General features: G+C 37.3%; 6 protein-coding genes and 1 pseudogene across 6 annotated transcripts; 3 read left to right on the top strand and 4 right to left on the bottom strand.

The window, feature by feature from the left end:
* Positions 1-4: 4 nt before the first annotated feature.
* On the bottom strand, positions 5-572 carry LOC114741581 (uclacyanin 1-like; annotated as a pseudogene).
* A 2,349-nt stretch (positions 573-2,921) lies between these two features.
* LOC114741580 (phospholipase A1-IIgamma-like) lies at positions 2,922-4,295 on the top strand. The gene is made up of 2 exons (XM_028929848.1): positions 2,922-3,560; positions 3,663-4,295. The coding sequence occupies exons 1-2, from the start codon at positions 2,922-2,924 to the stop codon at positions 4,293-4,295; spliced, it is 1,272 nt and encodes a 423-aa protein (XP_028785681.1).
* Positions 4,296-4,948: 653 nt separating this feature from the next.
* LOC114741583 (peroxisome biogenesis protein 22-like) lies at positions 4,949-27,083 on the top strand. The gene is made up of 9 exons (XM_028929850.1): positions 4,949-4,966; positions 23,570-23,723; positions 24,401-24,637; positions 24,767-24,814; positions 25,146-25,202; positions 25,299-25,400; positions 25,880-25,945; positions 26,303-26,404; positions 26,545-27,083. The coding sequence occupies exons 2-9, from the start codon at positions 23,619-23,621 to the stop codon at positions 26,647-26,649; spliced, it is 822 nt and encodes a 273-aa protein (XP_028785683.1). The 5' UTR covers positions 4,949-4,966; positions 23,570-23,618; the 3' UTR covers positions 26,650-27,083.
* LOC114741584 (cysteine-rich repeat secretory protein 38-like) lies at positions 6,594-7,594 on the bottom strand. Its single transcript, XM_028929851.1, has one exon. The coding sequence runs from the start codon at positions 7,538-7,540 to the stop codon at positions 6,806-6,808; it is 735 nt and encodes a 244-aa protein (XP_028785684.1). The 5' UTR covers positions 7,541-7,594; the 3' UTR covers positions 6,594-6,805.
* On the bottom strand, positions 10,577-12,353 carry LOC114741579 (uncharacterized). Its single transcript, XM_028929847.1, has 3 exons — positions 11,589-12,353; positions 10,951-11,484; positions 10,577-10,873 (listed from the first exon to the last, which is right to left on the bottom strand). Exons 1-3 carry the CDS (start codon positions 12,351-12,353, stop codon positions 10,763-10,765), a joined length of 1,410 nt encoding a protein of 469 aa, XP_028785680.1. The 3' UTR covers positions 10,577-10,762.
* Positions 15,009-16,995, bottom strand: LOC114741578 (putative zinc finger protein CONSTANS-LIKE 11). The gene is made up of 4 exons (XM_028929846.1): positions 16,423-16,995; positions 15,925-16,155; positions 15,401-15,774; positions 15,009-15,135 (listed from the first exon to the last, which is right to left on the bottom strand). The coding sequence occupies exons 1-4, from the start codon at positions 16,993-16,995 to the stop codon at positions 15,009-15,011; spliced, it is 1,305 nt and encodes a 434-aa protein (XP_028785679.1).
* Positions 18,696-19,743, top strand: LOC114741585 (cyclin-U1-1-like). Its single transcript, XM_028929852.1, has 2 exons — positions 18,696-19,180; positions 19,290-19,743. The coding sequence occupies exons 1-2, from the start codon at positions 18,771-18,773 to the stop codon at positions 19,570-19,572; spliced, it is 693 nt and encodes a 230-aa protein (XP_028785685.1). The 5' UTR covers positions 18,696-18,770; the 3' UTR covers positions 19,573-19,743.
* Positions 27,084-27,275: the final 192 nt, after the last annotated feature.

Raw genomic sequence — 27,275 nt, 5'->3', positions numbered from 1 at the left:
TCTTCATACCCTGGCCACAATGTCCTATTGTTCCACAGATGAAGTATCTCTTCCCGGAGAAGCAAGAGGGATGGTTGTGGCGCCATCACTGTAGGACTTGACTGGATTGGTTGGCTGGCAGGAGTCATAACCTGCCTTGGAACTTCAACCACATCATGATTAGGAGGATAATGAAATACTGCACATATGGGGAACAGTGTCAATACAAACAACACAAATTAAAACCTGTTTAATCAAAAGGGAATTGTCTGGAGACATTTATAAAACCAGGCCTCGCAGTGGAAGCATGCAAATGATGACTTACTGAGTTTGTCTCCCACAGAAAACTTTTGGGATGATGCCCATGCTTGAAGATTCTGTGTTTGTATCCCACCCGCCATTAGATCCTCCTACAATGTGATTTTCTGCCATTGCGATTTCGATGAGCATAGCTACAAATGATACCCTGATGAAGGTTTGAAGGGCAGCCATATCTGCCAAAATGCTTGGATATGAGAAATGTTCGAAGTTTAATGTTGGATAGATATGATAGAACTGTGACCTCGTCCTTACCGTGGAAGAGTATATATAGAGAGAGGCCAAGACAGATTGTGCAGGCCTCGTCTTCAGTCATTGAAATTTGAGACATTGGAGTTGGTGAGGTCATGCAAACGGGATTTTTTTTTTTTTTAATAGGAATGTAGGTACTGTCTTTCCTGTCCGCCTTGAAACTCCTATCTCATTCCCCATCTTTTTCCATTTTGCCGAGAAGGAGAAGGTGGCGGAGCTGTTGGTAGATTCCCAGATAAAGACTTTTTTTTTTTTTTATGTGACAGTTAAGTAGTTGTGTCGATGACAGCTCAGGTTTCACCTTCTCCTCATGCATTTGTATTTTGAGAATTATTTAGATCATCAGTCCCACTAAGAGAAATACATATGCGGCCTTGACACCTGGCTTTTTGTGGTTAAAAATATGCGGCCTTGACACCTGGCTTTTTGTGGTTAAAAGGCCATGGGATTTTCAACGAATGTTGACCAATCAAAATTTCCAGCACAGGCTATGAAAATCTTCTTGACAGGAAGGAATCCAGTGACTGATTCCCAAGGTGGGAGACCTATTCGGAGGCCCTGCCACGCGCGCACCTAATCCTACTAGTAGGAGTAGCCTCCATCCCATCACGCTACATATACTTTCTGGTACAATTTTAAATATCACTTAGATTGATTTTTGATTAAATTAAAAAAAAATTGAATTAATTATTTATAATAAATAGATATTATTTTTTAAAAATATTTTTACTAATTAAATTTATTAACTGAAGCTATTATTATTAGCAGAATTATCTTTAAAAAAATAAATAAATATGATGGATAAAATAAATCATAATCTTATATTTAAATTTAGAATTAAGATAAAAGTCAAAATAAAATGGCAGGAGGTAGTATATTACTGCTTTTAAGATGGAGGCACGACCGGAATTCAAGGAGAAAGAATGAAAATAATAAAAACGATACGAAAAGTAATAGCCAGATATCATACCATTTCATAATTCCTATTGGTTTTTACGGGGGTCGTGGATGGTGAATAGTGTTTTGGTTGGACCAAAGCTGATGGAGGAACAATGTGATGATCTGGAGAATATTGGGCCTTACGAGATACAGTGAGGTAGCCCAAACTTCTAGTGTGCCGAATTGATAAATGCCTTGGAAGGCCCATTCCTTTGTGAGTCACTGTGTTTTTGCTAAAACATAGATATCTCCTATTAGAGGCAATCATATTCGAGAAAGTACTAAAAATGTGGACACCTCTCTCAACAGAGATTCAAACCTTGGTTCGCCACGTTATGAGAGACTAGCCTCTTCAATTAGATCTAACCCTCGCTGGTTGAGTCACTTGATTCTTGAGAAAGCATCAATTTAGTGCGCCTCAGCTCCCAAAAAGTTTTTGGTTTGTCGTTACAAACATATATGGGTGTGATTGAGTTTTCCATTATATTTTCGTTTCATTTGAAGCATCAATTTAGTAAAAGGATTAGATTAGACTGTCACGTGTTTCCATGAATATGATGTATAAAAAATTAACTTCTTGATATGCTAAAAAAAATGAATACGTTTTCTTATCTAGGTTTTTTTTCCCCTCGGTGAATAAAGTACCCTAAATTTAAAAACAGTAGGATACACTACGAGGGACAAGATTTGCTAGAACTTATCCATTTATTATGATCATTTTATCTATTGATCATGCCTGCTATCAAAGTAAGGCAAAACTTGCTGTCAAAATTTGGCAAAAATTCTATCACATCTATAAATGAGATTTTAGAAGATAATGCTTATTAATCAAATTAGAAATTTTCAACTTTTTGAAAAAGCTTTAAATATTTTAGCCTATGATTTTAGATTTTTCTACCTTAAATCCTGTGTGACGGATTTTATTATTTTCTTCTTCTTTTTAATTTTTAATTATTTGATCCTGCTTCTTCAATCTATTATCCCTGATCCTAACAAAAATAGTAATAATTACTGGTTAATTTTGCAAGGACCAAGAGAGATGAAAATCTAAAAACTAAGGATGCAATTTTTTCCGGGTCGAAGAACCAAGGCTATAACTTAATTAAAAGAAAATAAGCAAATATACAAAATAGGAAACAGTTTAACCGAATCACCGGAGGGTCAAAAGATTTGGATAAAGCCGTTTGTCAGACGAAGCAAAATAGGAAAGAATACGCAAATCAGAAAATTTCATTCACAATAAATAACACTTGACAAAAATACTTTCCAAACTAACGTTTCAATGAGTGGAAAGACAGTACGCGGAATGACGTGGTCATCACCACATAATATAAGCACGCAGAAACCAAGCTTTTTCATCAGAAGCCGAACTCATTTCAGTATCATAAACCCGTTCACTTGAAGACGTGAAGAGTAGGAGGAGGAGGAGGAAGATGGGCTGCACTATTGCCAGCAAAACCTTGCATCCTCAGAAGGTGGTTGATCAACTTGAAGAAGAAGAAAAGATGGTCAGGCCTGGAAGTAGCATTGCCACTAACTGGAGAGAACTTAGTGGCCAACATCACTGGAAGGATTTGCTTGACCCACTTGATATTGATCTTCGCAAGTACATAATACACTATGGAGAAATGGCTCAGGCTACTTATGATGCTTTTATCCCTGATAAAACATCTAAATATGCAGGAAGGAGCCGTTATGGGAAAACAGACTTCTTTTCCAGGGTGGGTTTGGAAAACGGGAATCCTTTCAAGTATGAGGTAACAAAGTTCCTATACGCAACCTTAGAAACTGGTTTTCCTATATTTGGTGATCATGTTGAAGAATCAAGTTGGATAGGATATGTTGCTGTGGCCACGGACGAAGGCAAAGCCGTGTTAGGGAGGAGGGACATTGTAATTGCTTGGAGAGGAACTGATCAGATCAAGGAATGGATTAAGGATTTTCAGTTTTTTCTAAGTGACGCTCCATATATTTTTGGACATGAAGTAAAGTGTAAAGTACATCGAGGATTTTATTCCATTTATACAGCAAAGAATTCATCGGCCTTAAACAGAAATAGCGTCAGAACCGAGGTAACCTATTAACAAATGACTATTCCTTTTATAACTTCAGATGCTACAGTTTTATTAGAGCCTAAATTTATTTAGAATGATGGGTTTTTAATCAATGTGCAGGTCTTAACTGAGGTCAGAAGACTTGTGAATAAATTTAAGGATGAACAGATTAGCATAACAATAACTGGTCATAGTTTAGGGGCAGCACTTGCAACACTAAATGCATTGGACATAGTTGCTAACGGCTTTAATATTCAAGGAGATGGATCTCAAAAGGCTTGTCTTGTCACAGCATTTGTGTTCGCCAGTCCTCGAGTTGGAGATTCAAAATTCTCTAAGTTTTTCACTGCTCAAAAGGATCTGCGAACACTACGTGTTCGGAATAAAGAAGACATTGTCCCCAGGCTACCTTTCTTGCATTATGCAGAAGTGGGAGAAGAGTTAGAAATCGATATTATGAAATCCAACTTCATAAAGCATGTTGGGGGAGTCAACTTCAAGATGTGGCATAATTTGGAGCTTTACTTACATGGAATAGCAGGAACACAAGGGAGGAAGGGAGGATTCAAATTAGAAGTTAAAAGGGATATTGCACTCGTTAACAAGAGCTTGGATGCTTTGAAGCATGAGTATCACATTCCCAAGTCATGGAGAATAGACGAAAACAAAGGATTGGTACAACAACCTGATGGTACTTGGAAGATGCAGGGTCCTGATTCTGATGAGGGCGATGATTTTCTTGTCAATCAGTGATATGCTTTTAGATTAGATCATTGCATATACGGTCTGTATATAAGGTCCCTAGCTACTATAGTTATAGAATTATATTTACATATATATATATATGAGGTCTGTGTTTATGGTCTCTCCTATATATAGTTGTACATAAATAAGATCACTGCTAGAGTAGCAGACATATTTGGATGTATAGAAGGTCTCGGTCTTTGCTATATATGCTTGAAATAGATTTAACGGAATTCCGTATTTTACATGGGTAAAATTATTTTCGCTATAGGCCTTTTAATGGATTGAATAAAGAATGTTTATCTGAGTTCTCTCTCACCTCTCTTGGTTCCTTCTTGTCCTCTATTCTCCCCCCTCCCCTTTCCCCTCCTCCATTGTACGCTGGCCCAAATTGACGGGTAAGGTTTATGCATGATTCGTCCTGTTTTAATCTCCCTGTGGCATATAACTTGGGAGTTTCAAAATGAATTCATCAGCGACTGAACATGTCATAAATTACAAAGAAGTCAACATACTGAGCAGTCAGCCTTCCTTCTTTACTGTATATATTTATCGTTTGCTAAATATATATCGCCAAGATCATTGGCGTTGAACTTTTTCTTTGGATAAAGTTCTATTACTTATTAACAAGTGGGTAGAAATAGAGACCAGAGACACTTGGAAGGAGGGGGGAAAAAAAAAGAGACACAGAAGCATCTTCTTCATGGTAAAAATCTCGCCCTGTTTTAGAGGGGAAGTCCAAAAGGTCGGCATTTTGTTTTGACCATTTCAATCACCAGTGACGGACCGGCGACCAGTACTGAGTTGTCAAAAGCGGGCGCTGCTTCTCGCCGTTAGAATGTGTACCAGTTATATATGTAAGAGTTCTTCGATTAAGTAATGGTTTGTTTAAGAGAAATAATAATCAACAACGAAACTATATATATATATATATATATATATATATATATGATCCAATATAATGAAACGATTAAACAAGAAATAATGATCAACAAAATATAAAAACTAGCTATAGTGGATTATTCCCGACAATCTACGGCGCAGCCTAACATTTGCTCCCATACTTATCTACGCATGCAAACCCATTCCATTTTTTCTGCTGTTTGAATTAGAACTGCATGGCTGGCCGAGTTAAAATACACAAGACCATAATCATTAAATATATAGAATAATATTAGTAATTTAATGATTTAACTTATGTAATTGGAACTTGTAAGTATTCATCAATTTCAATATCCTCGCGTAGTTTTTGAGATACTTTCTAATATTATGTCATAATCTTTGAAGGATTTGAAAATAATAATGAATAAGTATATAAAGAAAATCATAACTTAGACAGCAACACAATCTACATTGCTCAGTGGAATTAATATTTGGATATGCTAACTCGCGATACATAGCGTCACCCAATAGGAACCAGTTTAGTAAATATCTTCCTCAAGTTATTCATATATGCACTCGGCCGACTAATGCAAGAAGTTGATCACGCCATGGTTATTCCCTATGGACATTATTGCTGGTCATTGCCAGCTGCAGATTTGTTGACTAATTGACAATGACATATCTACGACCTTAAAATAATCCAAATTCTTTATTCTCATCGCTCGTGCGTACGCCTTCTGTGATGGGATATACATATTGGATGGGAATTACAAAACTATGGCTGGCTGCAAAGAGCTTCTAGAAATAGAAGAGAAATCTCAGGACAAAAATTCATGTTCAGCTCCATTTTCTTCCTTTTTCTTTATTTTTGCCAACCATGTTCAGTTCTAGCTACCTTAAAAGCATCCAATTCCGAATTAATGGTCGCGGACGAGTTTAACTTGCCCGTTGGATTATACGGCTAGCTAGATGTTGTGATGAAATTAAGAAGAAGAATAGAGTTTTTCATTTGTTTCTTTTTATTGATATATTTGAATATTTGATCGATGATGTGATGATATATATATATTTATAGTTTTGTTGTTCGGTCTAAAAATACTTCAATGCTTAGCTGACCGTATGTGCTGGCTACATGGCATGAGCCACGCCAAGAGACGCATACTAATCAATAATTGCAGGAAGTCAGTAACCAAATGCTAGCCCGAGGTTTGCGAATCAAAACTGTAAAACGATTTCAACTGCGCGACTGCACGTGTGTGTTACAGAAAACACATACAACATCTAATACAATGTGCGTGAACGGGCTAGTTAGGATGTAATATAATTAACGTTGAAGCACTTGAGAATTACGTGCGTTGGATATAGCTCTAACTCTCTCTAATATGATCTTGTTTACGAAGTTTACATGTATACCAGTGATCCAAATCAATCGTAAATTGGAAATTTCACGAACAAAACAACATTATCGATGAACAAACGAACACGTCCCATTACATAAGCAGGTGCTAAAAATAGTTGTAGTTCGCAACTTGTACATCATCAGCACAATTGTTTATTATTGTTGTTTCATTCCCTTATTTTAGTATGGGAAGGTGATATTTATTTCCCAGCAGTAGGCTAGCTATTCGAAAGCTGGTCTACTGTTTGACAAAGGGGTAAATCTCGTATCGCAAGTTACAACTTCCCCCAACAACTCGGCCTCCTTCTTTTCCATCACAACAATTTGGAAGTTCACTGATCGCTTCATCAAGACACTTCTTGCAATCAATGCTAGAAAGGTCTCTGGTGCACTGTGTCAACCCGTAAAGTGTCTCCGATTCTCCAAGCTTTTTCTCTCCGGTTGCAAACATCTTAGGGTTTACAGAAGCCTCCTTGGCAAGCTGGCTCAGCAATTCCTTTGTCTTGTAATTGAAAGTGGTAGGATCGCTGACGTTTTTCAAGTTCCACATGTAGAACTTGTTTGTTTCGTCAATTTGGTGAAAGAAGTCTGTGTCCAAATACTTGTACATGCAGTTGTCGTACCATATAATGGCTCCTTTGTTGTGAGGACAGAGTTTTCGGATTTCACTGCTTGCCTCAGAAACACAAGTTTTGCAGTCTGAGGCAGAGACATCACCACGACAAAGAGCGAGGCCATAAGCTGTTTGGCTCTGGACTGTGCCAACAGAACCCAGACCAAAGCCAGTCGGAGGGGTTTTGTAGTTGAGAAGGCTTATGAGGCGTTTCAAGTTAAATTCATAAGGGCTATGGGCAGTGAAGTTTCCAGAGTTTGAGCAGAAATGAAAGAGAGGGCCATCATCTCCAAAACAAGTTTGGAGGAGAGCAAAGGCTGTAAGAAGGATAACAATGGAGGAGAGCTTTGAGGAAGACATTTTGGAAGGAATTGGTGAATCCGTTTGGTTGTGGGTTTCCGTGATGATTATGGTTCGTAGAGCCTCTGAGTATTTATAGGCACGATCTTCGATTTTCCAGCGGATTGAAAATAATCCTGTCTCTGACCAGTCTAAGATCCATTTTTCACCAGACAATGTCAAAATGGAGCTGCGTGCTTCGTATATCTATTGCTTCGTCGGTTACAATAGCGCTTCGTCAATCCTAGCAAGGTCAATCATGCGCTGCAGAATAAATAAATTATTATTTTTATTATTTTATTTATTCTTTTAGGTGCTTACCGTTTAGACCTGGTATGATGGTTACTTGTTCAAAAATATTATAGTTAATAACAGAAAAAAAAGTATTAGTTGAATAAAACTACTACTGGTGATGATTTTTACATGGTGCAGAGCACACCCTCGTGCGGAGGAATTTGTCGGTTTATACTCTATCCTGTTAAAATGGAGACAGGTAATACCGCAATATTATTTATTTTTGCCAACAATACCGTAATGTTGTTAATATCATCAGCATGTGTATAAAAACGTTATCATTCATAATATTAATATCAATAATAACTACAAATTTATAACAAATACTAGAATCAGGCATAAATTGTGAATGACGTTACTCTTTCTCTAGGATTTGGAGGATAATGATCTTACAATAATGCATGAGATTAGGTGTTTGGACCAAAACCTAAGTTTCAGAAGTACTTTTGCAAAACGAGATAATACATATTTACTTCGTAATGCGTAAAACATGAAACCATGGTTTGGTTTCTATCCAAACATCCTAGAAGAAGCCGTAAGAAAAGATATTTTATGCATGAGATTAGAAGAAGCTGCAAGAAAAGATAATTTTTTCCCCAAAAAAAAATTTCTTTTGAATATTATATATGTGCGCCGTAATTTTTAGGTGAGCATGCATAATACTCTGCCCATAAAATATTCTGAGTTGATTACTTGCACTAAATGTTAGTTCTAGAATGCTTATGATTAGTCACAAAATGCGACTCTTAATTATAAATTACTACCTCTGGTATTTAATACAAAACTAATTTGATTTTCATTTTGGTCTTAAATATGAAACCTCAATCTATTTTGTCTCTCATATTTATTTTTTAATTAGTTATTATAATAGTTACACATGTTAAAAGTTCCATCAAATAGTAGTTCTAGACTTTTAGCTAATATATATGATTAGTAAAAATATTTTAAAAAAAATAATACCTATTTATTATAAATAACTAATTTAAAAATTTTAATCTATTTAAATTAGTCAGCTAATTCTTATATTAACCACCGGAGGTAGTATTATCCTCAAGTTATTCACCAAACGCGTCGGTTGGTGAAGGAAATTAGGCCCAATCGCACTTTCTAATTAGCCCAATTGCAATCACTATTATGGTAGGGTATTTTCACATAAAATTTGATTTCTATTATTAGTGATTATGATTTATTAATGGGCTTGGTTTAGTCCCATCCCTTCCAAACACTTCTAATACTCTATCTCTTGTCAGTTCTTTTTGCAAAAGATTTTCAAGTTTAAATTCCTTTTCAGCTGGATCTGCTGGAATGGTAGACACAACTTCCCTTTGGTTGCCCGATTTGGTTAATTGATTCCACATCCTCGTAAAACTGTCATTGGTTATGATTCTTTGATCATGATCTCTGATTTTGCTCATTTTTTATGTGTGCAAAGTGCAAACATTACGAAGATCTTTTCATGTATGGGACAGTTGAACTCATCAACATAATAAAGTTGTATAAGCGATTGGGTCTAGTAAAAATAACTTAAACCCTTATAACTTCATAAACTAACATTTAAACTCCTTTTAAAAGATGTGCTTATGTTTGGTACTCCCTCTGGTCTTATTTATGAGTTTCAAATTTGGGAAAGGGTGTGATTCATTTTATAAATTTCAATTTTGATTTGTCTTAACACTTAATTTTTTCTTCTCAATATTGCCCTTAATTGTTTCTCTCTCATTACATTTTTTCATATATTTTCTTTCATCCTGTTCTTCCATTTATTATAAGGACATATTTGAAAACAAAAGTCTATTTCTAACTTATTTATTATTTTTAACTAATTACTTATTATCTATGAATTAGTTATTTGAAATTTATAATAAAGACCAAAAGGAGTCTATGATAGTAATTCCAATATGATTTGTTTCCAATAAGGGATGTCTGATACTCAAATTAAAAAAAAAACAATGAATTGCTATATTACCCATATAATGAGAATACAATGCTTTAAAGTCAATAAAATAAATTAAGTGAATAATTTTGTTATCAATCAATAAGAATGAAAGTTGTCACGTCATGTGCCAACTCCTAAAATGAAGTCAACAAAGTCAATAATCTGATATCAGAAAAACTAAATTTTTGGAATCTTGTGATGAACCTAAGGATTGGTAATGGGCAATTGTACCTACTCCCTGAATCTCAATCAAATCATGCACTGGGAACGCAACTTATATCCTAGAATAATATCGGTGTAGTTTGAATTCCGGTTTTAATCGGTCAGCCTTGTTGACCTTAATGAGTGGCAACGCAAGTCATATAAACTATTGTTGATTGTTTTTGTATGAAAAAAAAGTTTTATTGGTTTTTTATTGTATATTCAATTAAGAGCCCATGAACATCGGATTGGCCCTGCTTGTGGCCTATATTTTAATTTGTTTTCATCACTCATGCACCCAAACGCAAAGGGAGCTAGATTATGGTTGCAACCTTGAATTTTATCTAAAAGAGGAATGAGAAATGTTATTTAAACGAACCTCAAAGGGACAATTTCTACTGAAGTGCCAATTTAATTTATAAAATTGCGCTGGTCAATTTCTTACACGGAAAAATCACAAAGATCCTTGTAGTACCTGTCCACGTATAATGAGAATGGGAATACCGAGATCCCGCTGGCTTAATTAACAGCTACATTGCTGAATCTATACGAATGCTCCAAAAATAAACAAACGTTCAAGTAGAAATAAAGCATTTTTTCACATGGTTTCTTGTTCGTCATCTTTAGTTTCTTTATTAACAAGTTTTAACTTCAACTCTACTTGTATCTGTAAAAATTGGAACTTTTTAGATTGACGAGGCTCTTTCAACCATCCCTTGAGCCTTGACGCTTCTCATCCTCCCTAGTTCTGTTCCGCAATGATGTCCTTTAACTCCGAGCACCCCAAAAGGTGGTTTTATGATATAATTCTTTCAGTGCATGTAGATCAGTTCTTCGTCTTTGCATTCTCTGATTGCGATCTCCATTGAATCACGAGCGCTAGAGCGCAATACATCACAACAGTGCCTTCTCGGAGCCTGCAACTGATGAATACCAAAGACAAATAACTAAATTATAACACCGTCCCTGAAACAGGGGTACTGTGTGATATAAAGAATACCTGTTTGATGTCAAGGTCGAGTTTATTCGTCAAAACCGTGATCTTTTCCAGTTTCCTGGGCGACGCTGCGTCGTATGAGCAGTTTTGAAAGCTTTTCGTATAATGGGTAATGATTCTGCCATCCTTACCAGAAGCCACACTGTCAAAGTAGAAAATGGTGGGTCTTCTACATGGATCTGGGTGAAGTTCCCTGGTGTTGAAAGTATATACTCCTGACCAAAAGTTTCTTCTATTCCACTGTTTGAACGTTGTTTGAACGTTCAGAGCATCTGGAAGAAACACGTGGTTCGGGAAAACCTGAACAGCATAGCCCCATGATACTGAGATTGTCCACGAAAACCATCTGTCATAACAAACTGTGTGCTGTAAAATTCTCTGGGAATCAACATCCACAGCTTTAAATAAATGTTGCAGAGCTTGTTTTCTCGTCATGTCGGGAAAGATTGGATCTGTGTGATCCAAGTGATGTAGGGATAACAAGGGAGTCACTGGATGTGCAGCCAATAGACCAAAGAGATTTCCCCGCAAATCAACCTGACTCGGTTTCATTCAAAAGATGAGTTTGTGGGGAAGGCTAAAAGTTGCTCAGTTGGGTTTTGTAATAAAATCACAAGTGAAATAGATAATTGCATTCGTACCTGATGAAATCCGGGCTCCTTCGTTAAGCCTATACCGAGCTCTGTTATGCAAGAGAAGACCCTCCCATCACTTCCATACAGATGAGGATATCTTTCGATACAAGAATCAAAAACCTTGGCTAAAACTTTCGCCAGAGATGAACTGATAGCGAAGCCTCCTCCACCAAAAGCCATTCCAAAACTATACAAACGATTCTGTTCATAAATCTCAGACTGGGTGCCGAGATAGTACCAAAGCCGATGATCATACTTTGACAGTGTTTTAACGAGATTCTCCGGAAAGAAAATGGTGTCATCGTCCCCAAACACATACCACCTCACATTAGAATGATTCAGAGCCACGGTCTCTGCAACAGCGCGTGCCACTCGAATTGCCGACCGGAGACCACCCCGGTAAGTGTAGCGAAAACGCGAAGTGTCTTGGGAGACGCAGAGAGGAGGGAGAGAAGTATCCTTGTTGGGACGGGGTTCAAGAGGAAGAAGGCCGTCAACAAACACACATCCTCTCGTATAACGAGGTTTCCACCATAGCTTGACATTGTCCTTCCGTTCAGGCCAAGAACGAGCCGTTGCAGCAAGACCAAAAACGACATGATCGAGAGTGGTCGGTGCAGACACATATTCTAATGAACGATGCTCATCGACTAGATCATTAGTGCGCAGATGTAGTACCGATAGGAGGAGAAAAACAGCACAGAATGAAAAGGAGACTGTCATGAAGCTGATCAGAGATTTGGGTTTGGTATAACCGGGAAAGACCACCATATTAACAAGGCAATTGAAGGAGATGGGCCTGCGCAGAGGTTTTGTCTTTATAGTTTATAGTATTAACAAGACGGTGTTATTTGTAAGAGATCCATAGAATTAGAACTGTATAATTAAGCAAAAACGCTTCCGGGAAATGCAAGCTTTCACGTTGACAGTGAGTGGTATCTCATATCTGGTCAAAGTCAGTGGGCACTACGGAGAAAGGGCAAGAAATTCAGCTACTTGAAAAGTCAAGAGTCAATTACTCCCATGCGTTTATTTGGAGGAAAAGGGAGAATGAAAATCTACTGTATGGATTTTCCTGTAAATCATAAAAATTAAATTGATCAGGATGTATTTGGAAAGTAATTATGTGTGTGTAAAAGCCAAAAAGGGAATGTACTCCCTTCAATAAAGGACAGTAGAAGAAAGAAGGAAAGAGAAATGGATCCATGCACATAATTATATTTCCTTGTCTTCAATTCGAATACATTAATACACGGAATTCAGTTTATAATAGCACAAAAATCATGTACGAGAAAGAAAGAAGGAGAAAATGGATCCATACAAGGAAAGTTCTCTTCTGGAATGGTATTGATTGCGCAGATCACATATGGAAAGTTGCAATGTCAAAAAAATCAAATCGATATTCCAACTGATCTTAGTTATAGGGCAAAGTAGCTTGCTCTAAAATATAAGACAAAAATGTAGAATTTATATATATATATATATATATATATATTGGATCGTTCCCCTCATTCGTTAACTGTGTTATTGTTATTTTTCATGGATATGCTTTAAATACTAAGGATATTCCACTATCAACCTTGATCTTAGTAATGAACAACATTGTAAAATTATTTATCCTATGGTCCTATTTATAAGTCATTTCTTATATGTTTCATACAAATTAAGAAAAATCTTAAATTTTATTGACTCTCATTTAAAATTCAATAACTTTCTAACTTTATTTCTATTTAATATATACTATGTGAATAAAGTCAACACAATAATAAATAAGGGATAAAATTATACATTTATATAAAAAAAATTTCTCCTAATACTCTATAAATAAGATAAAAAAACCTTCTTTCTGCCTATAAATAGGACCAGAAGAGTATATTTCTGTATGTTTTGAGAATGTCATTGCCATCTACCATTTCTTAATAATCATGAAGTAGTTAATTTTGTCCTATAATTAAGATTAAAGGAAGTGGGCCATTAACATCAACACAAATCAAGTGGCATTCAAGATTTCATGATGTAATAGCATTTTTATTCGCGACACAAATTTAAACTCAATGCTTCATATAAAACTGATAATATAAGTTGAATTTACGGGTTTAACTTGCCAATCCGTAAAAAATAGCGGGTTAGAGTTGGCTAAAAGCCAACCTGTTAGTAAACAAATTTTTTTAACCCACACCGCCAGGTTTGCAACCCGTCACGGGTTAGCCAACTAACCTACGAGTTGACCCACATTTATTTTTTATTTTTTATTTTTTTAAAAATTATTGTACTTATATTATTATATATTATATCATATCTAAAAAAATTTTTAAAATGCCTATAAAATTTATTTGGTGCTTTCAATTAAATATTTTAAGAAAAAAATAAAAATATCATCATATTTTTTTAGATATTGAATAAGAAAAATATTAAAAGATAAATTTTTCTAAAAAGTAAAATAATTGTTGGTGGGCCAACCCACCAACCCATCTTGACGGGTTACGATTGATTTCGGCCTTCAAACAACACTTCCTAACTCAATCCATATGGGTCTAACCCATCATGGGCCAACACCCAACCCACAACTCGTGAGTTATCATATATAACCATCTGTAACTTCGTATTCTAACAATCTTTTCTTTAGGTCTAATATGTGTACCAATTTATATTGGGAGGTAAATTGCAAATGATTTAATCATAAAACAAATTCAAAATAGAAGTTAATTAATTAAAAACTGAAACCCAATAATTAACGTGTGGTAGCAATTATAACATATTAGTATTTCTTTATTGATTAATACATTTTTCAATATTATTATATTTTTTTATCTTTTGTTGTTAGGTTTTTATTTTTAATTCTCAATATATGTTAATTTAATAAATATTTAAAATTATAATTTTGATTATTCTTAATACTCACAAATTTTCGCTCCATTTACTTTGTTCTCCATCCTGCTTCAACACGCGCGCGCATGAAGGCATTTCTCTCACCATCTGTTTTCTGAATTGAAACTGATTGCGACGCAATTAGAATGTGTTGAAACTCGCGCAGTCTATATATGTTCCCGCAAATAATGCAATTATGTCTTTGCGTCAAACGGGGAAAAAAAGAGAGCAGTTACTTCTTCAATGGTTCAAATGTAACACCTTCAGTTCTTTGCATCTTTGTTTTCTTCTAAGCTAATGCTCTGATTGACCTGTCACATGTTAAAAAGCTCCATGGGTTCCGCATCGATCTCCCAGGAGCCAAGAATTCCTAATCTAGCTGAATCAAAATATTACAAAATTTCATAACTCATTAACATGAACAAATCTTCCCGCGATACAAAAACTGCGAACGAAACAAAGTGCAAAAAATGTCCACTGGTGTTGGCCAAAGGAACATGCCCAGTGGCCACCTTATCAGCCAGAACCGTATCTTGCCAGGGAGAGGAAGTATTATTCTTAATAGTTCCCTGTCTCAAGAGGATCATCATCATATTCTTCTTCTGCTCTCACAAATCTACCTTTTACACGTTTTCTAGTATCAGCTCTTGCTTTGCGAGACGCGTACCTTATTTGTTTACTAAACCTGCATATCAGAGACAAGCAAACCAGCCAAAGAACAATGCAAGATGATGAGCGGCTGAAGCCTGAGAAGATGAACTTCCAAGTGATGGACCAGAGTAAAACACGATACATTTTTTAGGCGTTTGAGAAATTTACTTGTCCTCGTGTACACAACCAAGAAGTGGAGCATACAATGTGAAAGAGCCAATTATTTTTAAGGTCTAAGAAACATTTATATATACCGTACAACACAGACACGCACTTGATGGAGAACTAAAGGCACTTACGTTCGAGTCTTCTTTTTCTCAATGTATCTCAATTTAGCTCTCTCCCTTGCTTGTGGGCACCCCAATTTTGATTCCCATGGTGTATCAACGGTCAAGAGTGCTGGTGATAAGACGCAATCTTGGAATTCAGAAGTGGCACAATCCTGAAAATCCGTAGTGGTAGTGTCACTATCACAATTGATGGTGGGTAATGAAAGTGGTATGCTTGAATGAACTTGACCCTGAGGAAATCCCAGATTCATTTTTCTGTTGCAGCTAGTATCCATGAGTGCACAGTTAGCATTGTTGTTCATCCTCTGGATCGTAGAACCTGATCCACCTTCCCTGGATGATGATTGAAAACCCACACAACATTGCTGGACTGATGATGATGCCTAAAACAATCAGATTGGCGACGATTAGTTTCATGCGTCACTACTGGTAAATTACGTAGTTTTTGGAGGGGAGAATAAAAGGAAAGGAGAAGAAAACTAGCCGTTTTCCTTAATTCCCCTGTTAGAGAATGATAAAAGAAGCTATACAACCTCCATGGAATTCTGAATAAGGCCATTAGATTCTGTGACTGATATGTTTTTCTCCATTAATAGAGAGTCCAATCCTCCATCCTCAAGCTGGTAACCAGCAGCATCTTGAGAGCAATCAAATATTTCATTAGCACTGTCAAAGTTTAATTGAACACTATCCATGTTAAGACTTTCACAGATGTCATCAGCCTCAGAAATTCCAATATCCTTGGTATCGTGACATCCCTGCATCTGTGAAAGTCTTAGATCAGCTTTGGTTAATTCAGAAGGATAACGCAGGAATAATAGGATTGATCAAACTTAACAGCCAAGCATTAATCATACTTTTAGGTGTGAAAATTATAAATAATCTTTTGATTATTTTAGTACTTGTCATCCTGTGAAATAATGGAACACACTACGCATCATCCAACTTTAGACTAGGTGGTATCCTTGAAACTATAATACGCCTACTGTTAGTAACCAGAACAACAGTACAGAAGTAAAACAAATGAATACCTTTGGCAGGAGGTTAGATCCTTGAGGAAATAAAACTGGTTGATCTCTGCAGTAGGGCATGAGATTTGGATTTGTTTGAATGGAAGATTGAGCCATCTTAGGTTCAAACTTTGCACATGATTCAAGTTCACTCAACCTGCCACCGAAAGATGCATCATTGTCATCTAGCTGCGCCAAACACTGGCTTCCGTTCTTAGGCAAAGAATTAAACGATCCCCAGCTATGGGCTGAACCACCTGAGGCAGAGTCAAAAGCAAAAGGCCAGATCCTAGACATCTCAGCAAAAGAGGGACAACCTGAGTAACTAAGCAACATCAGACGCCTGTGTCCCAATCCCAGGCAGACATTTCGATTACAATCACAACCCTGACACAGAGAGATTTTATCATCCATGCAGTGGACAATCGCTGGTTGGGAATGGCATTTGTCACATACCAGCGAACGAGGATGCCTGCGTGCCAAAGCGTTGGCGGAGTGTACATAAGCATCACAATTCAAGCAGAGACGCGCAGAATCACACTTGCAATACACCGCAGCTCTTACTACTACACATAACTCGCATATAGGATTCATAATCCTCTATGCCCTCACTCCTTAATAATTCCCATTCATTTTACTCAGTTACTTTTTTTCAACACAGTTTGAGGTTATGCTTATGCTGTTTATTCACCCTCGAACATTTTAATCTTCACGCAACAAAGAGCTAAGAGATGTCACCCAACACTAAATAACACATTTTCTTTAGTAAGTAAAGTTATAAGATCAGCTTTTTTATAAGCATATAATTGCCCTTGAAGTGAGCATCATAATAAACAGAACGAGCCTTATAAGTATGTTGCTGAGAATCCCGCCCAGAAACAGCTTGAAGAATGTGAGCCGATCGACATCTAGAAAGTTTGGGAGTTGTTTTTCTGGGCTGCGAACGATGAGGAGGCCAGCGAAGGATGATGAGTTTAGTGAGGAAAGTAAGAATATGATGATATCGCAATGGAAGCTATTTATGGAAGTGTTTTTTATGCTTCCGTAATTTTTGTCACGCAGCGAAATCTGGGGTTTGAAGGGAGGATCTGAGCTGGCTTGGTGGAGCTCCTGGGGGAAATCGGTATAGTCAGCGCCTGCTTTCTCGGACGCGGTATAATATCATTTTGTTCCATTAATTAAAAAAAGGAATCAATACTCTAAATATTTTATATTCAGTTTTTAAAATATTTTTTTAAGTACGTCCTATATCTTAGAATATTTTTAATATATCTAGTATTTTAAAATAATTTTTTGAGTATGTTTCATATCCAAAAATATTTTTTAATACATTTAGTATCAAGATAAAAAAAATTTCAAGATGCTGGATGAATTTTTAAAAAATTATGAGATATTAAATATACTATAAAATATTTTGAGATGTCTAAATCCAATACACGCGCGCTTGGGAAAAAAAAGGTGGCCGCGTCAAGATGGGCGAGATACGTGTAATAATTTTAAAGCTTCTTTGGAAAAGAGGACACGTGGAGTTCGTTAGATCACGGTTTCTCATTTTTATCATCGATGATAGCTTCTAGCAAACTAGTGACAGCATATCATTTATTATTTGTTATTTATTAAAAACAACTATAAAAAATTAAATTAATAGTAGTAACATTTATATTTTTAATCAAATCATTCAAAATTCGGAAGTCATATTGAATTCCAGCTAATATATACATTAAATGAGATTTTATAGTTAAGATCAGATGTAACATTTTGTTTTTGTCAAGAAAAATATGAGGCGCACACGTTCCTTGATCAATTCTCCTTTCCCCCACCCCCAGTTTACTAGTTTAGGGCTGAGCCTTCAACAAAAACAGATTATGGCATTTGTTAATAGCAAAAAGCCCAGAACCTAACAGACAGTCCGCCACGTTTTCTGAAAATCTTTGACCTTAGCAAATTGAACTAATAAAACATTTGATTTGAGTTGGCCGTGTCAGCAACTTTTGCGGTTAAGCAGTACGGGCCTGGACACTCTTCCAATACGACGTTGCCAGATTGTATATTCTTGGGTATTTCCCCGCTCCTCCTGCTGCTAACACAGTAATACGACATGAATGTGGGACCCTTGTTGTTGGTGAATTTTCGTGGCATAGTTAGGATCCATCCATCGGCGATTCTCTTCCACACCCTATCATCCCATTTCCCATCGTCATATTCTCCCAATATCAAAGATACTAAATTTCTCCAGTGACAGAGCACATGTGAACGTGTCAAGCATCCACTGAGGGGTTCCCCCAAAACCAGATAACGAGCAGACATGAAAGTGAAACTCTGTTCAAACTCCGACAATGAACATCCTCAACTGTAGCTCCCTGGCCTAAATGTTAGCAGCCGGCGAGTACAGCAACCATACCGGCCGGCAGCTGCAGCCGGAGGCGAGCCAGAGCGAGCTGAGCTTACCTAGAGTGCTCTGTGTTCTGTCTTCCATGATAGAGAAGCTAGTGGCACGAAATGACAAGCTCGTGGACGGCGACGGGCTATGCTGTGGCTCTGTGAGACTCGGAAAGAGCTTGAAAGCCTTTCATGGCGTAAGAGCACCGAGCATAAGCATACCCAAGTATTTGGAGAGGATTTACAAGTACACTAGTTGTAGCCCGTCTTGCTTCGTGGTGGGTTATGTGTATATAGACAGGCTCATACATAGGCATCCTGACTCCCTTGTGGTATCCTTGAACGTGCACAGATTGATAGTTACCAGCGTCATGATTGCTTCCAAGATGCTGGATGATGTGTGAGTCACTTTCTTTAAATTTCCTTCTTCAATTCAAGAGTAAATTTCACGCTGTCTTACTCTGATTAGCTGATGTTTTGCTTTATCTTTTGGTCCCTCTGTGCTGCAGACATTATAATAATGCCTTTTTTGCTCGAGTGGGAGGAGTGAGCAACGCTGAATTAAACAAGCTCGAAATAGAGTTGCTGTTTCTATTGGATTTTGGAGTGATGGTGAGCTCTCGGGCTTTCGAGAGCTACTGTTTGCACTTAGAAAAAGACATGCTTGTGAATGGAACAGGCCTGGAGATTGAGAGGGCATTGGTAGCCAACGCTGTGGATGAGCCTGATGAGACGACCGAAATATCAGTTGAAGATCGTTTAAACTCTTCCCCGTCTCAAATCATGGACTGATCTTGAGTCTTTCGTTTTGCTGAATTTTGGCTGCAGAATTATCAAGCAGTTTCGTTCTTCTTTTTCATAATCTTCTAAAATCGTGTCATGACTTTTTATTCCCGCAGAAAAAGGATGAAACTTTTAGTTCATGGAATTCATACCAGTGCTGTCAATGTGGTTTTTATCACAGTTTTTTGTTGGTTATTAACAAAATCGGAGCGATGTTGTGTAGCCTCGATGTCTAGCTTCCTGCAACTTTATTTACTGGGAACCTACTGACTCTGTCCTGGTCGCTTCCCGCAAGGGAGAATCTGTATGAACAGCGAGGGTAGTAGCTTGAGCTCCTCTCTGCAATCTCTAAAATGAAGATGCAGATTCAATTGAAGGAGCGATCGTTTTCTGCGAGTGGACAGAGCCCTATTTGATCCGATGGTTCTTCTTGCGCCATTTTTTGTCACTGATATGTGGGTTTTCTTACTCGAGCAAGTTAGAATCCCCATATGCAGAATATCACTGTTCAAATGGTGATCTTTTGTGCATTTGTTTGGACATTGGGGAAGGCAAGGTTGAGAATCTATATGTATCTGTACACAAAATGTTAAACCCTTTTTTTTGAATGAGAAATATATTGGAAAAAGAATATGTACAACAGCTTACAAGAGGAGTAAATTAAACAGCAGAGAAAACAGAAACATCAAGAACTACTAGGTGTTGTTTCTGAAGCCTTAGCTATGTGATCAGATAGTGCTATGACTTCATTCACAACACGGTGAGCGTGGAAATTCTCCTGGTTGAAAAGTTTTCGATTCCTAGCTGTCCATAGTTTCCAGCAAAGTAGACCAAAGACGATGCTCCAAGTTGCACCAGAGTTACTTACGCTAAGGTTTTCTTGCATCCATTTCTCGAAAGGCCTGGACATGAATTGTGACAAGCGATTTTCCGGTACAATAAGATTCCAACATTCAAAAGCATGTACACAAAAAATGTTAAACCCTTTAATAGAACTTGCCAACCTAGTTTTGTCAGCAGCTGGGGGGGGGGGGCTTTCCAGGTGAGATAGGTGAAGTTGGATGCGGAAATATCGTCAACATTGTATGTACCATGTACAATATGAGATATTTCGCGTTCAATTTCACTAACTAATCCTCTACAGAATATGCTGGTAAAAAAAAAAAAAAAAAACCTCTGCATAACAAAACAGGTGGTCAATTGGTAGATAGTCTATGTTAGTTTTAGGCTGCCAAAATCTTATGTTTAATGTTTTGAAAAATGTATATTAAATTAAAAGGGATAACATTCAAACTTTTTTAGAACCGCATGAAGATGAAAACTTTAACGGATTCAAGCAAATTCTGTCTAAGGACTAATTACTAAAAGTGTGAAAGAAAAATAGGAAATACCGGGGGGAGTTTTTGTATTATGTTTTACCCTTTGAATAGGCATTGATGCCTGCATACCGAATTGGCGGAATCCGCACTCCCGAGCCCAACGAACTTTCCCTTATTCCGTAATTAGGGCGGACTGACTGGATTTTTTTTTTTTTTTTTTGATAACTAAAAGACAGAAAACCGAATTACATTAACCCATGTCCCTGGGCATAGCTACCCGTAGTTCTTCCGAAGCGTGAGTTATCATATGAAAGCCGATCATAGTTGAGAGACCCTCTTTGACGAGTATATCAAATCCGCTACGTATCAGCATTCGGTGCTCATCAAGTGATGAGCAATCTAGATCGTCCAGATTAGATCTGGACAATTCAGATTTAATATTTTTAAATAATTATTTTAAAATATAAAAAATTATTTTTTTAAAGTATAATAGTTAAGAGATTATCTTTATTTTTTATTCTATACCTATTAAAATAATTATTTTAAAAAAATAAAAATTAAATTAAATCTGGACCGTCCAGATCTTGATGAGCACCCAATGCAAATCCGCTACATTATACCATCTCCTCACATGCTGCACTTTAACCTGCCAGTCTCAACTTATCATCCCTTGAGCTTCCTTGACTAGGACAGAGTCGTCGTGGTGTTCGCTAACCTCCCTAAGCAGTAGTGATATTGCTTCAGTGGAGTCCGATTCAAGAATGACATCTTGAAACCCCATATCCCACGCTACTTTTAGACCGTGCAGGCAGCCCCAAAGCTTAGCTGTGAGTGTGTTGCCCTCCTGGAATCTGAACATGAAGCCTCTTATGAACCTTCCTTCATTGTCACGGATCAATCCTCCACATGCAGCAACTCCAGTCTTGTGGGAGTAGGCACCATCGACATTAACTTTGATTTCCCATGGTTGAGGTGGACGCCATCGTTCCTCCTTGACCCCGTCGTCAGTGACATTGCTGACCGTCCTCTATGGAATTTAGCATGCGCTTCACTTGCATTGAGTCTTAGCTTTAATGCTTCCACAGAGCATGGCGTTAGAGATCTCCTTTCGCTCAAACAGCAAGTGATTCCGTCTCCTCCAAATCCACCAGCATGCAATAGCGAAGGTTGCTCTCCATTCTTCCGCTTTCGTGCTACCAGTCATAGTAAGATTCCATCTAAACCATTCGTCAAATCCCAAGACATTGAACCTTCTCCAGATTGCAAGGTGCACGAGCTTGCGCCACAACTTCTTCGTCAGATGACAATCACGAAGTACATGAAGAAGATCCTCAATGCAACTACTACAAACCGGACATACATCATTACCGCTGAGCCTGCGCTTTCATTTGGAGGCATTCATCAGCAGGCATTTATGAACAGCGGTCCAAAGAAACATGTGACACCTCTTCGGAATTTGTAGCTTCCAAAGCTTCCTCCAAAATGGGTCTTTAGTAGCTTCCAGTGGCCTTAAAGAGTCATATGCTGACTTCACAGAAAACTCACCACTTTTATTCCAACGCCAACGAACAGACCCTTTGTCGTCAGGATTGACTAAATTCTACATGCACCGCACATAAAAAGATAGGAAAATTACAATCAAATCTCATGTAAAGAAAAAAATTACAAAACAAGTTTCAAAGTTTGTTATTTTTTATTATAGGACTTGTCATTGCACGTTGCTCAGGTTGTTATTAAAACTTTTTAATAATTATTTCTCTTTTATGAAACTTGATTGTAATCTTCCTAAAAAAAATCTCATCCTAAATAGAGAGAATAAACAAAATCTGATCCCATCAATTCAACGATTTTTTTCCCCAAGTCTTACCTTAAAAACCAATTCATAATATCTCAAATATTCTCAAGGGGTCTTGTTTTTCACTTTTTACGTGTCACTTATATTTAATTTAGGATTACATCGTGACATGTAATAATTCATGGATATGATCTGTAAGTGAGTCCCCCATTTTAGGGATAACTTTTATTATATTCTATTTCACAATAGAGGATGAAAAATAAACTAATAATCTCTATGAAAACTTTTAATTGACACTCCTTTTTAGGTAGACATCATAAGGCTTATGATGTGCATATTCAATATTCTCAACTCGGGCAATTCAAGGAAAAGTAAAATAGTTAGGCCTATATAGATAGTTCCAACATATAAATCCCCATCATTCAAGTTTTGCCGGTCCAAAGACAAGGGAATGATAAAATTTATAAGAAATCTTTCTGGATTACTTATTACATAGATGTTAGTGATTGTAATCTCTTTTTCACAAGTTAGATCAGAAAGAGATAGAGCAGCCACTCATAGAACTTAATATTAGTTTTAACAAAATTAGAATCGGATGCTTTTGAACGTGCAAAAGAGGATTATAAACTGGAGGGGATAGAGTCGCAGGGCTCAAAAATAAATAAAAAGAGTTTTTTTTCCTCCCTTTTCTCGTGTGCAATTAAGCCTTCTTCGAAAGCTTCCGGATTTTGAACGTGCTATTGTTGTCGTTGACACCAAACGTAGTTTCTCTTTCGGGCACTACCAAGTGCTTATTGAGGAAGGTGCTACGAATTTGAGCCGTCCTCTGAAACCCCATCGGTCCGGAACAAGACGAATCTTTTCTGGGTGCAAAAAAGGAGGGGGCGGGGGGAAAAAAAGAACCTTAGCTCGGTCGGACTGTCGGAGGAGGTCGGTATACGATGGCCGACACATCGAAAGAAGAGCCGCTCCCCCTGATCAGACGCATGGTATCTTTTCTCACGACGAAGGTGTCCAATCTCTTCGCAATCTCGCTCCATACCATGGTACCTTCGTTCACCTTGGCTTCCTTACTTAGCGTCCCTTTCGTCAATTTCTCTACCACTTCATGGATCTAATATACATTCTGTCGTACGCAAGAATGCTAATTTTTCTGTGTTTTATCCCGTGAACTCTCTCTCTCTCTCTCTGGTGCTTCTCTTCAGAGTTCTTTTTATTCGCAGCTGGTTTGGAGTATAGTTGTTTGCGGTAGTATAATTCTTAATTGAATGTTTATATGATCTATGGCTTGATAAACGAGGGCAAGACCTTGGCTTTACCTGACATAACCGTAGCTTGAGCCAGCAATGATTAATCTTCGGTGAGATTTAACTGCTTGAAAGCTTATATCTTTCGGCTTAGGGAGGGAGAAGTTTTCATGTTCGTTTTGTTGTTTAAATGGTACTAAGCGACACATGTCATGAAAGATTTCTTCTACGTTGTTTGCTTTTGTGCATGTTACTTATGTACTTCTGGAATTTATGTTTCTCTCTTTATTCCCCTTCCTTGGGGTTTTTTCCAATCATATCATCTCCAATAATGCCTCATTTTTTGGGTAGTTTATTTATGCTCTAATTTTGTTTAACGGGTGTCTCATATTCATGTTGGAAGTGTAACATCAAGTAACAACCATCTTTAAATGGGGTAGCTTTTGAGTTCCTCAAAATGCTCAACTTGGTATTAGGATTCACGCTCTATTGGCGCAGTTGCGGGTCTGGCTGTTGCAGTTTTCTTCGCTTGGAGGCTCTTGGGATGCCCTAGTGGGTCTCAACGTAGGCCAAGGAAGCGACAAGCTACTGTACCCGGTACTTCTGGTGCAAATACTCAATCTAATGCCTCATTGACTGCATCCGGGGTTTGTTCACCATTAGATGTTTCAAGGGCACAAAATGTTGTTGATGAATTTTTTCAGCCGGTCAAGGTAAACTTCCTCGTCACTGCACTGTGCTTTAGACAGAACATAAATCTTTTAGGATTAATGCTTAGCTAAGTTGAATTGCTTTTCAAACGACGGACACTCTTAGTTCTGCTTATTCCTGAATCTTTCCAGCCAACCTTGGGGCAGATAGTTCGGCAGAAGTTGAGTGAAGGAAGAAAGGTAATTAAATATATCCTCGCTTGTATAATTTCTTGAACAGGCATTTAAAAAAAAAGAAGAAGAAAAGATTAGAAGCAAAAGCTATTGACCATCACAGTCTGTTTACAAATACGCTCTTTCTTTAAAAAGAACCTGATTTCAAATAATGATGAACTGTGATTAGGTACCATTTTTCTGTATCTTGCGATAAACATCTCTTTCGTGAAAATCAACATTCAGATATTTAATGACAACTATTTTCAACATGATTTTAAGTTTTACGTTCTGTTTTGGATCAAATTTTTCTGTCTTGCGGGGTAAAATTTTATGACTTAATCTGTGTCATATGTAGGTGACTTGTAGCCTTCTAGGAGTGATCCTTGAGGAAAGTAGTCCAGAGGAGCTTCAGGTAGTACAATTATCCTCTCTTCTTCTTCTTCTTCTTCGGTTTTAAGACCTCAACATGGAGAAACACGTTGATGTGATTCATGCTGCTTTTTGCCAGAGTCAAGCTACCGTGAGGTCCTCTGTGCTGGAAGTGTTGTTGGAGATAACTAAATTCTGTGATCTTTATCTCATGGAACGAGTTCTGGATGATGAAAGTGAGGTGTGTTATTTAGCAGTCTAAATCCCTTGCCATCTTCCTAATTATTGAATCACCATTATTATTTGATAACTGGTGGTACTGGTATGAATTAAAATATTGAAGAATCAGCATTATTATTTCATGACTGGTGATACTGGTATGAACTAAGATATTCTATATCTTCTTGAGGTAAAAATTCTTACCTTGGGGGTATCTTTAATGTCTGGAACTTGTTCTGTAACCATCGTTAATATCACGTTAGATATATGATATATCCAGTTATATCACTTCTCTTTAACTTTCGATCAGCTTATCTGTCCTTCGAAGTAGATCACAATACTAGTAACAGTGATATGCATTAAATGTTTCAAGGTTGTATTTTTCTCGCTGCTGTTAATATTTCGTCCATAGTAAGATTGATCACAGGCCACTTTATAATGATTTTTTGTTGCTATATTCACACTGTTCAAAAGACAATCTATTATGAATTATTTGTGCAGAAAAGAGTTCTTGTAGCATTGGAAGAGGCTGGGGTTTTCACTTCAGGTGGTCTGGTCAAGGACAAGGTCTGAGAATTCAAACCCATTAACCCTTTCTATTTCACTAGAGCCTAACCATTTTCTTTGTATGACATTGATGGATATTTTGTCATCCTTGAGTATATGAAACTTTTATTCAAGTATTTTTCCACACCAACAGTATGTTTGGATGGAGGATAATGAAGGGAAGGGAAAATTTCATTGAAACCTATCCTTCGCATGGGAATGAAATTGTAGACCATGTAAATGTGTGGTAATTCATGGAATTATAATGTGTTCAACGTCTTATGTGCAACCCATAAATATCTCATTGATAATTGTTACTGCTTCTCATGGTTGAAGTAACTTTTGGTCACGTACCTTTATACTGGTATCTGCATGCAGGTTCTCTTCTGTAGCACAGAGCATGGACGGTCATCATTTGTTCGGCAGTTGGAGCCAGATTGGCACATTGACACAAATCCGGAAATCATCTCTCAGTTAGCCGTATGTTGTTAGAAATCTGAAGCTACATTCATCTGTTACTATGTGCATACTTTGGATATGATAGACATATTGTTATTTCTTTTTAGGCTGAAATTCTGTCATACATACGTAATCTCATTAGTTAACATATCTTGTTGCAGAGGTTTATCAAGTACGAACTTCATGTCTGTCCTTTAAGGACTGAACGAGCTGCTGCTAATGTGTTCAGTGCTACATCCCTGGAGCAGTTCTTTGGATCTATATGAAACTCAATCTACTAGAAGATAAATTATTGTTCGTGGAGTTGATTTTAGCTTGTCTCCTCCTGAATCTTGGCTTCTAGCCACCATACTAGGTAGATTTTCTTCAAAATTGTGAGGGTGTTGACCCGGAGTCTTCAGATGACTGAGCACTGCATCTGTATGAAAGAAATTCCATTCTTCCTTCTGGTTTTCCTTTGTACTCTGAGCCTTGTGCAATAGATTGGATCACATGAAACGCGACGCCAAGCCACGCCACTGTATAAATGGCTGTCATCCTTACTTTGCAGGCTACAGTAGAGTCTGTTGATCCTTATTTGTACAGTCACGAAGCATCTGTGTATTTTTACTTCTTCGATTGTAATTGGTCATCTTTCTGGCATTAGAATTCCAATATTTCAACTCAACGATGTGTGATAACCTTATCAGCACTCTTGCCACTTCGAAATGGTTCCTGTGAATTTGTTTTCCAAATTCCACATTCAAATGTCCTTCCTTGCGGACACGTTGACTCTGTAATCTAGAGAGAGTAGTGAATGAGGCACGAGGCTTTAGCTACTCTATTGAGAGAGAGAGAAGGGGGGTAGAAATTAATCATAATTTTACCAAATTCTTTCAATACTCAAGTCTAC

Source organism: Neltuma alba, unplaced genomic scaffold (genome assembly GCF_004799145.2).
Source record: "Neltuma alba isolate B1F8T4 unplaced genomic scaffold, ASM479914v2 tig00003431_pilon, whole genome shotgun sequence".
Lineage (NCBI taxonomy): Eukaryota > Viridiplantae > Streptophyta > Magnoliopsida > Fabales > Fabaceae > Neltuma > Neltuma alba.
The sequence above is the reverse complement of the archived record's forward strand: the minus strand, read 5'-3'. Positions and strand labels throughout refer to the sequence as shown.